Source organism: Herpailurus yagouaroundi, unplaced genomic scaffold (assembly GCF_014898765.1).
Source record: "Herpailurus yagouaroundi ecotype Mexico unplaced genomic scaffold, PumYag 163, whole genome shotgun sequence".
Taxonomy (NCBI): Eukaryota; Metazoa; Chordata; class Mammalia; order Carnivora; family Felidae; genus Herpailurus; species Herpailurus yagouaroundi.
Genome location: NW_024412404.1, coordinates 62878525 through 62892075, shown reverse-complemented (window position 1 = coordinate 62892075; position 13551 = coordinate 62878525). Strand labels below are relative to the sequence as shown.

General features: G+C 46.9%; 2 protein-coding genes across 6 annotated transcripts in view; one reads left to right on the top strand and one right to left on the bottom strand.

Moving 5' to 3' along the window:
* INSYN2A (inhibitory synaptic factor 2A) overlaps positions 1–3079 on the top strand; it is a 58711-nt gene extending 55632 nt beyond the window's left edge. For all 5 annotated transcript variants that reach the window (XM_040486772.1, XM_040486767.1, XM_040486771.1 and 2 more), the window contains one exon: positions 459–3079. In XM_040486772.1, the coding sequence (XP_040342706.1) occupies positions 459–642 (184 nt within the window). In that variant the 3' untranslated portion in view covers positions 643–3079. The remainder of the gene's footprint in view (positions 1–458) is intronic.
* DOCK1 (dedicator of cytokinesis 1) overlaps positions 1–13551 on the bottom strand; it is a 473828-nt gene that overhangs the window by 306641 nt on the left and 153636 nt on the right. The window contains exons 27-28 of the mRNA XM_040486934.1: positions 12462–12589; positions 10307–10402 (exon numbers count right to left, since the gene is read on the bottom strand). Coding sequence (XP_040342868.1) covers positions 10307–10402; positions 12462–12589 — 224 coding nt within the window. The remainder of the gene's footprint in view (positions 1–10306; positions 10403–12461; positions 12590–13551) is intronic.

Here is a 13551-nt window from a genome sequence, read left to right as displayed (position 1 = left end):
ATCTTATAGAAAAGGTATGCAGGCAAAGGGCCTTCACGCCCCTGTTCTGTATGTGCTAGGATGGCCCCCGAACACTCCTACTTTTGTTCATCCATCTATCCCGTGAAGCATGTGTGTGCAGTCTCCAGACAAGCAAAAGGGTTATTCAGATGTCATCTTTTTCATTTCCACCAACACATTATCTACTCTGACACCAATGGAGTACCTTAATAAAACTTCAGACTCGCATCGAAAGCACGTAAGTGATTTTCAAGGAAAATGAACCTGAGATAGTTCAGTGACACAGAGCTACAATAGATCACAGCCGACTGTTCACTACCGAGCCGGAAAATCACATAATAAACATAATCCCAATGATCGTTACCCTCGTAGGACGGCACCGCATTTTGCCGTCACTAAGGGGGATCTTTGTATAGGGAAGATCACGCACTAAATTCTCCCCTCTCTCTTCTTCCCAGTGTGGAGCTGGACTTTAAGCAGCAAGAAGACAAGCTCCAGCCAGTTCTGAGGAAACTCCATCCTTTTGAGGAAACTCAGGTTGTACCTTCGCCTTACTCTCAGGAGCCCTACTCCGCAACTCCCAAGCAAAAATCCAAACCCGAATCTAAAAAGCATGGAAGATGGAAACTCTGGTTTCTTTAAAACTCACGGTGTTTGGAGTCTAAAGGCCGTCTTGAAAACCCACTGGAGTTAAGTAAATCCTTTTCCAAAACGAATAGGATGGAGCGAGCCTTGGCCGGCTCAGCACTTCCCACTTCCCACCCTGCTTACCAAAAAGGCCTTTTGTACGAACAGATAATTAACAGAAGCAAGGTTGTACACGTCACACCTTGCCAGCTGTTGTCTGCAATTCGTGGATGTGGGAGGTAAGCTCTGAAATGAAGTTTATGTAGTCAAAGGGGATAGGTAAAAAAATTCTGTGCCCCCGCCCCAGATCGGCAAGTATTACGTCATCAGCCTGCGAGACGATGGGCTATCACTCTGTACACAGCTAAAACTCATAATTATTTTCAAGCCTTTCTTTCTTTCTTTTTTTCTTTCTTTCTTTTTTTTTTTTTTTTTTTTGATAATGAGAAGAAAAAGCAAGCCTTATGTTTGCAAAGGACTTCATTTTTATGTTTAATTTTGCAAATAAGCAGGGGCGAGTGCAATTTTCAGCACATCAAATTCCGGAGAAAGCACAATTTTTTCAAGTGGTCGGAGACCATAAATAATCTCTCAAATGTGACTATATGTATATTTGCCTTCATGTGCTGTAGCGCTAAGCCAAGTGACCACATCTCAGTGTCAGGTTGACACCTCAAACTTAGCATTCTGTTCATCTTCAGACCTGCCACATGTTTACTGCTCCTTTTCCAAACGGCCAGCAGCCAGGAGTCCCCCAAAGTCAGGACATGCCTTTAATCACTGCAGTTGACAGGGTCAGAGCTATGGGACACTAAGCTTTCTTAGATCTCATTTTTAATCTTTGGGTACCCAAAGGCCAAACGATAAATTCTGGCAAGAATCTGAAAACACACATAGAGATACACGGCGGATAGTACAGTCACCAATAAATCACGGGTGTTCTCTGCCACCGGAAAGCGTTTCTGTGGATCAATCTCTGAGACACCGTTCGTCACCCAAAGCGCAGCCAGACGTTTTATACAATCCGTTACGCTCTGTAACGAGTGTGGAAGACCTGACCATCTCAAAGAGAAACCGCGTGTTTAGTTTAGCTGCTGCCAACCGACAAACTTAGCGTTGCCTGCATCGAACCTATTAGTCAGTTGTACTAAATGACATACCTAGGGGAAAGCTGTGAATCAAATGTTTTTAGGTATTTTTTAAATGAACAGTGACACTGAGAGTCCTCTCTTGATTACACATTGCAATACGAATCTTAGTTCCTTTATTTTTTCACTCATTATTTTGCACCTTTGCAAGTATCTTTTTTATAGAAATCAAAAGCCCCTAGTCTAGGAATGACTGGTCTGTCAATTTTCTGCTTTTCACAAGAGGAAGTAGGGATCTTATTTTGCCTTTTTTTGTACAATGGAACTTTGGAATGGTTGTGTGAACGTACAAGAAAACCTAGTCTTCAAGTTTCTGTCCAGAAGTTTCCCATCCGATCTAATGCTGGCATGCACACCTCATTGATTAGATGCCAAAAACAAAGCGGCGACCCTTGGTAAGAGATCTCTACCTGCATTTCTCACGGGAGCTGTTTCTTGCTGTGCATTTTCCTCCTGATTCAACAGCACATTTATTTTAGTCCTAAGTGTTTCGATTCTACAGGGACCTAGTGATCAGCAATCAGACCTGGACCGGGTAACAATGAAGCGTGTGTCACGTAAGCATTCTTTGGGATTGCTCACACTATACTGCGGAGGTAGCCTTTAAAAAAAACACACGCATCTCTCGTGGAAACATTATGTGAGGGTGGAAATCCTTGAATACCAGTAAACAGAATTGAGAAATATTTTTGTGCAAGGAAATGGACAGGCACGTTGATCCCGTACCATGAAGGAAGCATAATTGTTTCATGTAGACAAAAACTTAAAAAAAAAAAAAAAATGTGTTTCATGTATTTTATACTGTTTTTAACTAAAGTTATAAAAATATTTGCAACAAGTTATACCCCCTTGTGTTTTACGAATCCCGACTATCTCGGGGAACTGAAATAAGGGTGTTAGTGGCTTTCTGACGAGTGTTATAAATCCATCTCAACAAGAGGGCATCCTAGTAAACAGAATGACATCACTGTTTGAAAGCAGTCTAGACCAAAAAAGAAAAAAAAAAAAAATGTTCAGAGTCAAGAAGGAAATTGAAGATAAACCCTATTTAAAAATAAAACTATCTTCAGAAGAGAAAGAAATATTTTCAAAATCATTTCATAGTTTAATTGCAATGTGTCACTACCAGATGCTGATTCCTCTCTTAGAAAGAGTTAAGTAAAAACTTTGATACAAAACCAAGGTAAAAAGTACAGTGTTCCCTCATATGTAGATGTACACACGGCATTACGTATAGAGATTAAATTATTATACTTGTCACTAAGTTCTTTATTAATTTTTAAATAAAAAAAAATCAAAGGTAATGTTTTGTGTGGATATTGAACTTATTTCATGGTGTCAGTAATTTGGGAAAATAGAAGTAATCCATGAAAATAACAATAAGGGAAGGATCCTGGCGCTGCAAAAAAACTTCCTCTAGCCTTCAGGAAGGGAGACAATCATCGGGCAAGTGCAGGCTCCCCAGGCCTGGCTGGGAGGGGGCAGGGCGGACGTGTAGCTCGGGCTGGGCTTTCCAGATCATGGACTCTGGCGGGGGCTTCAGCCACCAGAAGCACAGGAAGACTTTTTAAGGGCACAAAGCACCTCCCGGTAGGATCTGACTAACTCGTGTCTGATTTTTAAAACACCTCAGAGAGACCAGCGAACTCATCGGTCTTTCCATGCCAAATCCTGCAACGGTCCCGTGGAGACAGCTTCTCTCCAAATCAGCCACCAAGCAGTTCCCTAGTCCCAGGGGATCGGCCACCTCCTTCTTTTCCTCTTCTCTGGGGGTGGGTGAAAGATCTCCACCTCGCCACCCTGGCAGAGACACAAGGGAGAGGTCCCCACCCTTTTCCCGCTGTCTACAAGGGCAGAGGCCACCGGCAAGGACGGTAGGATGCCTGCAGGCTGAGACGGAGGCCCCGCTGCCCTCACACACTCACCAGCGAAAAGAAAGGATGGGTGGGACCCACGTGCGTGTGAAGGAAGACACGGTGCACCAGCCAGGAGCACCTGGGGAGACGCTTCGGGTCACACTCTTCAACCATTCAAACCACACCCTTTAACTGGGGTTGCCACAGAGGTCCCCTCTTACAAACAAGCACATACAGCAAAGGATGTTCTGCCTCATAGGTACCTCCAGAGTGACTGGCGTGTGACCGGCCTCCAGGGAGAGGTCCTGGGGCCCCTGCCTCTGCTCTTTGGATCCCAAGCCCTCCCCCCGCCCCAGCAGAGTGTAAATGGAGAGGAAATCAAGGTGTGGGAAAACCCTTTTCCTCTGCAAAGGATGGAGGATGTGGGCAGGAGTTTCCCACACTTCCGTGGGGCTCCCGAGGTGTCCGTTGCTGTGGAGACCTGAGGTGGGGCGTAAATGCCGTCTGAGCTCCTAAACCAGCGCAGGCTGCCTCCAATCTCAGAAGCAACCATGCGCGTGCCCTGCAAAGCCATTCTCCCTCTGGTAGGATCGGAGGCAGAACTGAGGTACACAACCCTGCATCACAACTCAGACCACGCACACTCAAAACCAGGTGCCTGCTTTGTGCCTTTCGTAGAAGAGAGCAAGAACGAACCAACGAGAACCAGGTCGTGAATGTCTCCATCCCACGCCATCTGTGACAGCGCAGCGTGTTTATAAAGCCCACCGCGGGGGGAACGGACTCTTAGGGAGCGTTGTTATCAGCTGGTAAAATTTGACTTGATTACTAAGCAAGGCAGGCTTCACAGGCGCAGCGTCACCTAAAGATCACAGAGGCTGCTTTCCATACTAATATGTCTTCTTTGATCGGGAAAAACTCTGTCACCGGCACATTTGGCATGAGATAGGTGTGTGACCAATCTCTTTCCCGGAGAAGCTACAGGATTCAGAAATCGAGTTCCGTTTTGTGAACTGGGGTTAACTGATGCTAACGCTACAGTCGTGCTACAATGTGCAGCACACGTTCCGGGAGGCGAGAAGGCCTTGCGAAAGCCGCATACGGCCTTGTAACTGTACGTACTGACTTAAGACACCTTCGTGGTTTAGTACGATATGCAAAAGAGAGCACAGCATATTTTATCCAGGCAGTGGTGTGGCGTTTGTCTCCTCCCCAGTACATCCAGGCAGTGACCAACCTGGAAAACACACTAGAAATGTGAGAAAGGCAGAAAGAACTCCTGTGCCGATTCCGAAGGAAAACAAATATATACATTAAGCCGTCGTGGCTCACGTGCGCAAGCACGTTAGGCCATGCCTTTGCTAAAAGCCACAGGTCTTTCAAGTAGATTGATCAGCACACATACAATTAGAGACCCTTTTTACGACACTCGTATAGAAGAGCCAGACACCCTCCATTTGAAACTTTTATAATGTTATTACTTTCTTTTGAAGAATAGAATTCTTCAAAAAGCACACCGACACAACTCCATTAGAATAAACATCGCAAAAACGAACGTTCATGCATGGACACATAACACATCTCGGTGCAAATATTTGGTCAGGAGTCTTGGTCAAAGGGCTCTCTTGGCTGGCAGGCCAGTTCCATTCTTCTCTTTTCCAAGTAAAGAAGCATGTCAGGTCAGAGAAAGCGCTGGCTTCTCACTACCAACATCTCCCCCACCAGCGACGCCGCCCTCGTGATGCAACGCACCCCCACCCCATCGGCGTCCCCCAAGGCTGGCGCTCAGCGTGGAGACAGCAGAACGTCCTCACTTGAGTGCAGTGAGTCAGGAGGTGCTGGTCAAAGGAGCAAGCAGACGATGGAGATGGCCTCTTTCCCTTTCCTAAGCCTACATGGAGAATTTTCCAAGGGAATCCTTCCTGAGGAGAGGCACATTTTCATTTTAGTGAATGAGTGATTCCCGGTCTTCTGGTGGGTATCCAGGCTGCAGACAAATCCTTAAAAGTCCTTCTCACTCAATTACATTTTTAAAGGCCCCATTAACAGAATGTAAATCTTATCACATGGTAGAGGCACCTAACATCACAGGAGAAGGCACAACTGATCTTCTCTCAACCCAGCTTTGCGTACAAGTGCTTCTTCCAGCAGAGACACATGTGTATGGGGGGAGGGGACGGGGGGGGTAGCAGGTCACCCCCCAGAAGGCTGGCCATGCCATCTGCCCATGGGACAAGAGCACCGAACCCAGCATGACTCCGAACCTGCTCCGAACCACATACCATGACTAAGAACACCACCTAACACTAAGGGCCTCAGGAATTTCCAAAAAGGAAGAGAAAACCCAAATCTGAAATCAGACACTATAAAACTAAGCATTTCACTCAATTATTCCACAGTATCAGGGGCACCTGGGGGGTGCAATCAGGTGAGCGTCTGACTTCTGCTCAGGATCTCAAGGTTCATGAGTTCGAGCCCCACATCGGGCTCTCTGCTGTCAGCACGGAGCCCACTTCAGGTCCTCTGTCCCTCTCTCTCTGTCCCTCCCCTGCTTGCACGCTCTCTCGCGCTCTCAAAAATAAACACTAAAAAAAAATTATTCTACGGTGGCAGACCACATTGGAATAACGATAAAATGGGATCTTCCTTCTGTGGCATGGTGACTACAAGCCTTGTGGGTCAGGACCTGTTTCCGGCATCCGTAAGATCTACAATTCTATACTCGCCAGATGCAATTTTATTTGTTAAAAAAGTATGACGCTTAGGGTCAGGGCACATCTATGTGTGAGATGTGTTCCAACAGTTCATTTCACATCGAATGCTGAAAGGTATAAAATGAACTAAAATAAATGATACACAATCAGCTGTACGGTGTTGAGCAAACACCACAGACACGGATAAAAGAAAAGGCTCACACTGCGCGTCTCTGCTTATCCAATTACGCAGGGAGTTCTGCATTTCTCAAGTCCGCACATAAACGGATGGGAAAATGGTCAGCCTGCAAGAGCATTCCCAACTAACAACACTCCGACGCGAACAGAGGCCACGTTCTCGGTATTACTGTTGACGATGCTGTGGAATAAACCATGAGGTGAAGCATAACTATTCATTAATTTTTAAATCCATTTCCAGTGATTATTCAGAATCTTGAAGCTAATTCCTAGTTGCACGGTTTCCATTCCATTTATGCAAACCTAAGTAGCAAGCGCACAAGGACGGAAATGTCTGTTACGGTGGGAGGTTACAGCTGACACGCAACAGATCTGTAGACCACTGTCTGCTCTCCTTCTCTGCAAGGTCCACTGCTGATGTTTTTTGCCCCCCTCACCAGGGACATTTTTCCCCCCAGATCTTCCTCTAATCTAAATTCACAGGGCAACAACACTGACATTAAGAAGTTGATGCATAAATCTACATCTGAGCAAATTGGAAAAGCAAGGTCGGGCTCTCTGAGCAGGGCAGCATCTCTGTCTTCCCCCTCTGTGGACAGCACAAGGGCTCCTGGTTCCTGGAAGACTTCAAGATCCTTCTAGGGGTGCCTGGGAGGGGCTCAGTCAGTCGAGCATCCAACTTCAGTTCAGGTCACGATCTCACAGTTTGTGCGTTTGAGCCCCGTGTCGGGCTCTCTGCTGTCACCACAGAGCCTGCTTGAGATCCTCTGTCCTCCTCTCTCTCTGTCCCTCCCCGCTCGCTCTCTCTCTCTCAAAAATAAATAAACAGTACAAAAAAGATCCTTCTCAACGACTCATTTTAAAAGGTCAGTGTCCTTCACGAAAACATCTCGATGCTGCTGTCACTCACCAAGTAATTACAGCTTATTCAGAATCTCTTTTTTCGTTTGAGAGTCTTTCCCCTCGCAGCCTAGTTGGTTTTACAAAAGGGATCTCTGGATGCCTTCGATAAGATACTGAAGATGTAGGAATTGGGAGGAGTCAGCTTAGGACCTAAGTCCCCTTCCTGCTTCTAGACACTTCTGTAGGAGAAAGTGGGATGGTGGGGAACGGGCCTGGATGTGGGCGGTTTGCTCTGCACCCCCATTCCCAGAGAGTGCCTTGAACCCCTCCTGAGCGCTCAGCAGGAACAGGACCCCAGCTGGGTAAGACGGCACAAGGCCCTCCCTGTCAGCCCTTCTCAGAACACGCAGGGGCTCTTCCTAAGGAACGCTCGAGGGTTCCTCAGAACACACAGGTCCCTCCACGCCCTTCGGGGAAAGGGCTCAACCCTCCCTTCCACCTCCAGGAGATCCTAGCATTTGGCCCAAAGAAATGACTGAAAGATGCTAAGTGGAGAGGTGCTTCCTCTGCTGAGCAGCTGCCTCCCTAACCTGGACGAAGACCTAGAAGCAACTCGTAGTCCCCTGAGATGCCCTCTGGCCACCACTGGGGTCAGCCCCATGAGTACCATTCTTACAGGACACACTAAGAGGACCAGCTGTGGCACCAAACCAGGGCACCAAATTACAGCTGCCACGCCAGCCACAGGATCTAGAACACTCCTTGTGTCTTCGCAGGACATTTTCTGCAGTGAGGTTGAGAAGTAAGTGAGAATCTCCCCACTGATTACACAGTGGCTGGCAGAGAAATACAGTAAAGCTTTGGATTGCAGACAACTTGTTCTGTGAGTGTTTCACAAGACGGGCAAACATTCCTAGTAAATTTTAACTTGATAAATGTGCAACGTCTTGCAATATGAGTAGGACATGGCACCGAACATCACATGATCACAAGTGATCCGACGGTTCTTGAAATTTGCTTTGATACACGGGTGCTTTGGATTACAAGCGTGTTCCCAGAACAAATTATGCTCGCAAACCAAGGTTTTACTGTAAGTGCTCAGTTAACATGCCTCTATCACAACCACCACGATGAGCATCGTGCCTGAGATAAGAACTCCCCCAGAGGCATTGGGCCCACATGGTCTGGGAGAAGATGCGCATGCCACGGCCTCTGTTCTACCCTCGCTAGATCCGTTGGTTGAGCACGCCTCACAATCTCTCCACATTCCAAGTACTGTCCAAACTTGTATGAGTCCCTCCTTGCCCTCATCATCCCAGGTTAACTGCCTGCCAGCGGGCAATGACCCAAATGAACACCCTGCTGGAGTCAGGGCCCTAACTCTAGACAGAACTACGTCCTCTGCTCACCGGCCCCCACACCGGCCATCTCGCCCCTCTGCCCATCGCCACTGCCCATCACTCACTCCCTGCAGCCCCACACTGCCATCACATCACCCCCACCTCTGTACTCCAGCCCATTCCAATATGGGTCACCTTAGGAAATGGCACCAAACTTGATTCAACTTCAGGCCACACAGGACCCATCCTGCTTCAGGGCCCCTCAGAGTCCCACAACATGAGAGTGTTCCAAGGACACCCATGGCACAGTGCCAAGAAGACAGGAGCACCAGCCCACGGTGGGGGGTGGGGGGGGCCCTGGAGTCACCTCACGTCTACTCCATGGGGCTCAGTCTCCACCCTCCTACACAAAGGTATTAAGAGTACAGAAAAGAATGTGATAAGGGAGACACACGTACTATTACGGAGTAATGGATAAGTCCACTGCAAATAAAGCCAACTTAGAAGAAATATTTTCCTTCCTACTTCATACATGTGATCGGTCAATACCTTGCAAAGGAAAATCTGACCATGACACGTGCTGAACTCTGAAGCACAAGCTAGGCTGATGGAAACAGACTAAGACAGCAATCGCCCCACTTCGGTGCTACCCATCTGTGATGTCAGATGCGAAACCGCAGCCTTTGTTGGTGTGAGCCACAGAAACCAGAGCAGGTCCAGCCCTCCGCGCATTCTGGCCTTGCTGCCCAAGGAGCATGTGTTAACTTGTTCCCCTCCCGGGATACGCAGAAAGAACTATGGTCACACAAGGAAGGACAACGTATCTCCTCTGGTTGCCAGCGAGAACCCTAACTGGACGTTGTGTTCCTGGATTCGAAAAGTTCTTAGCAATTTTTCTGAAATGCCATCCACCAAACTTAGTAAAATGGTAACAGGTGCTAGAAATGAAGGAAAATAAATGGGACCTCTGTGAGCATCTTTCGCCTAAGAAACCAAACTTAAGAATAATGGTAGTGAGGGAGGGTGGTAAGCTCCGGAGGGGGAAAGAAAAAATGAAAAACTGTCTAAATTATTGTTAAAACTTTCTTGAAAAAAAAATCATAGATAGTATTGCATGCCTCAGTCACCTGTAGAAGAGAGACATCTACGATACGTCAGGGTAGACAATAAAATGGCTGGGTTGGAGCACCTCATTTACTTTTTAAGGTCCGTCATAAAATTTTATTAATGGCATCTTAAATGTAAATACGTAGAAAGAAAGTGCCAGAAGAGTAAGAACTTAAGAAGAAAATCCATATCCGTTGCTAGAAGTAAATAATGAGTAACTGGAAGCAGATGCTTCTGTCTCTAACATGTTAGTTTGCTGACCCTTCAACTTTGACACCTGCTTCTAGAATCATGGAAAATCAGCATATATTATATACCAGACTGTAAATAAATGCTTCTCTGCTGTTCACTACAATGTAGTAAAATAAGCTTACGCTCAAAAGGCAGCTGGGAAAGGGCCAGATGGATTTTCGGGGCTGGGAATAAGTGACACGCCTGGGGAAGGGGCCCCCCGCCACAATTACGCGCCCAAGCATTCACCACGGAGCACTTACAATGAGCTCGGAATCGCGCCCCATGGAAATGACAGTTCGGTTCACTGTCCGCAGAAGCTTCTCCATGATGATCTGGACATGCCTCTGAGTTGGCCCCTGGAGGAAGACACAGCAGTGAAAACCAACACCTAAGACCATCATTAACATGCAAGCCTCGGCAGTTGTCACTGAATCCATTTACCCTGTAAAGAGTAAATCAATTATAACCCTTAACGAGATGAAGAATGGCCCTTGTCAAAGGCAAAAGCCTTCACAAAGAAAACGCAACGCATCTTATTAATTATAGTCCATTAGTGATAATTTGTTATATAATCATAGTAATTGAATTTAAGCAAACCTTAAAAATAAAAGCAAATCTGTTTAAACAATATAATGTTTATGATCCCTGATTAGCCCACCAATTAGTTTTCTAGAGACCCTTGGCCATTTGTAAGTGGAAAGCAGGCAGATAACAGCCATAGATTGCTCTGCCTGTCAAGTTTGAATAACCTGGGCATCCAGCACCTGGAATTCAATGTATTTATTTTAGCACATTATCTAAAATCCATAATGTGCCATGGATTCTTCCATCGGGAAAAACGTGCTCTTGTATTTTGTGTGTGATGGGATGAACTTGGCCTGAACTTGGAACTTGTTTAAATACCTTCTCACGGTGCTCACACACAAGGCCAGGGCAGGAATCACCTTTGAGGCTGGGCCATACATACACTTCACTCCCAACCTTCTCCCCTTTAAGACAAAGGCAGGCCCTGGAAGGGGGCCTAGAAGCTGGCCATTGGATTAAGGCTTCTAGAAGCTTCCAAAGGCAACTCCCCTGGAAGAGCTGATATAGCCACCCTTGCTATGAAGTGATTCAATCTGATCTCTTTCTTCAAAGGCACTCACCAGGATCCGAGAGAACGAATCCCTGCAGGAAGGAAGTAGGCAGGACGGGTATGTGTGTGTTGACTGGGAAGGTGTCCAGGGGTCACAGGGGAGAGAGCAAAGACTAAGCCCTGCTGACCTTGAAACCCTGGCCCATCTGTCCCCTGCTGGAGGCACATGGATGGACACGGACCTGTACAGGCACAACCGGAGAGCTGGCGAGTTCGCGCACGTGCACATCCCTGCACAGCTGTGTATGGTGGGCGTGTTGGCGATGGGAAGGCACAGGGTCAGCCTTCTGCACGTGTGCTCGCACCCACTTCTGATTTCAAAAAAAGGTCCACAGACTAAGCAAACAATTTACAAATACAAAAAGAAAAACCATTTAAAAAGACAAAGACTAGCTAAGAAGGCACAGAAGGAAATGACTGGTGGGTTGTGGAATCTGGGGAAGGAGGCATGGGGCCGGTCTTCTCAAAACTCTAGGAAACACCAATGACTTAAAAAAAAAACCACTATGTGCATGTATTACTTTATTAAAAATAAGAATTGGGGCGCCTGGGTGGCTCAATCGGTTGGGCATCTGACTTCGGCTCAGGTCATGATCTCGCGGTTCGTGAGTTCGAGCCCCACGTCGGGCTCTGTGCTGACAGCTCGGAGCCTGGAGCCTGCTTCAGATTCTGTGTCTCCCTCTCTCTCTGCCCTTTCCCTACTCTCACCTTGTCTCTCTCTCTCTCAAAAATAAAGAAACGTTAAAAAAAATTTTTTAAATAAGAATTAAGAAAAAGGAATGTAGATAATAGCCTCCATCTGTGCATTTCCAGTTTCCTTTTTAATGTTTATTTTGAGAGAAAGAGAGTGCAAGCGGGGGAGGGGCAGAGAGAGAGGGAGACACAGAATCCGAACCAGGCATCAGGCCCCGAGCTGTCAGCAAAGAGCTTGAACTCAGGAACCACGAGATCATGACTTGAGCCAAAGTCAAATACTTAACCCACGGAGCCACCCAGGTCCCCCGTCCAGTTTTTAACATCAAAGTCATTTTCTGACCTTAAGGGTCAAAATCAAAAATCAGTCTTGGGGAGGCATTCGCCTGAGAAGTGACAGGAAGTAAACTTAGAATAAAAAAAAAAAAAAAAAGATGTTTTTACATTATTATCATACTTCGTGCATAAAGAAAAATCCCTGAAGGGTACCACTCAACAGAGAGAAACAGGCTAACCCGTAAAAGTAAAGGAATCAAATGCGCCTTCCGTGAGGCGGGGGCTCGCTTCTCGCCGCGGCCATTACTCACCACATCCTTCCTGTACAGAACCTCCAAAATGTTGCTGAGCAGGTGGCAGCAGGCCTCCAGGTCTTCTTGTCTCTCCAGATGGTACTTGAGCTGATCCGTCATCATGGGAAGCAGGATCTCTCTGCAGTCTGCGGGGGACACGGGGCTGCCAGTCAGCAGGGGACCCACCAAGATGCAACTCTATTTGCTAGAAGCTTGTTTTCGTAGCATGTTACATTGTTTCCAGCATGTTACATTTACTTTCTCGCATGTGTGAAACTGACATCTGGAGCCGGTCAGATGGCGGGATGCGGGGAGAAATTGTGTCCACCGCTATGGAAATAATTTACACACAAACACACGCGCACACATCTATGGCTGTCTCCTTGTAAATGCACAATAAATAACCCACAAACATATATAAGCACATTTTCACGTACATCCCATGGTGTGCACACAGATCTAAACACAGACACACATGCTGGGGGTTTTGACTGGTTTTCTGTGCTGAAGTAGAAATTCATTGATTCACAACTTTAAAAGAAATACTCCTCACAACAAATATTTTTTGAATTGCAGCTATGCTTACTTTTTCCTAGGAGGACCAAAGCGTGGTTTCCTTCTACTCCCTTATGCCTCATAAATGTTTCTGAGCTAGGCCAGGTCATCAACTTACTAAATTCCCCGCTTGATCTTTGCTCATTCTGGGCAACCTTCTGCTGGGCTCACACCTGCACCGGGACAGTCTGCGGGGGTGCTGAGAGCTCAGGCTCTGGAGAGAGGCTGTCTGGGTTAAAGTTCTCCTCCCTTCCTGGCAGGGACATCTCGGGCAGCTCCTGATACCCCTGAGACTCGGCTTCCTCATGTCTTAACAAGGACACGATGGCTCTAGCTACTCACAGGTTTGGGGTACGGGGTACTTCCTCCCACGAGGATAAGTACGAAGGCTTAGGCCTGGTTAGATGCTTAGGACAAGGTGCCCGCTCCTATGACTTACGATAGATCCAGTAGATGAGCCACAGCCTCTCTCTGGCCTCCCAGACCCCTGAGCTAATGCACAGGCAAGTGAAAGAGAGAGAAGTGAGGGAGTAGGCACTGGCTTGGAGATGAG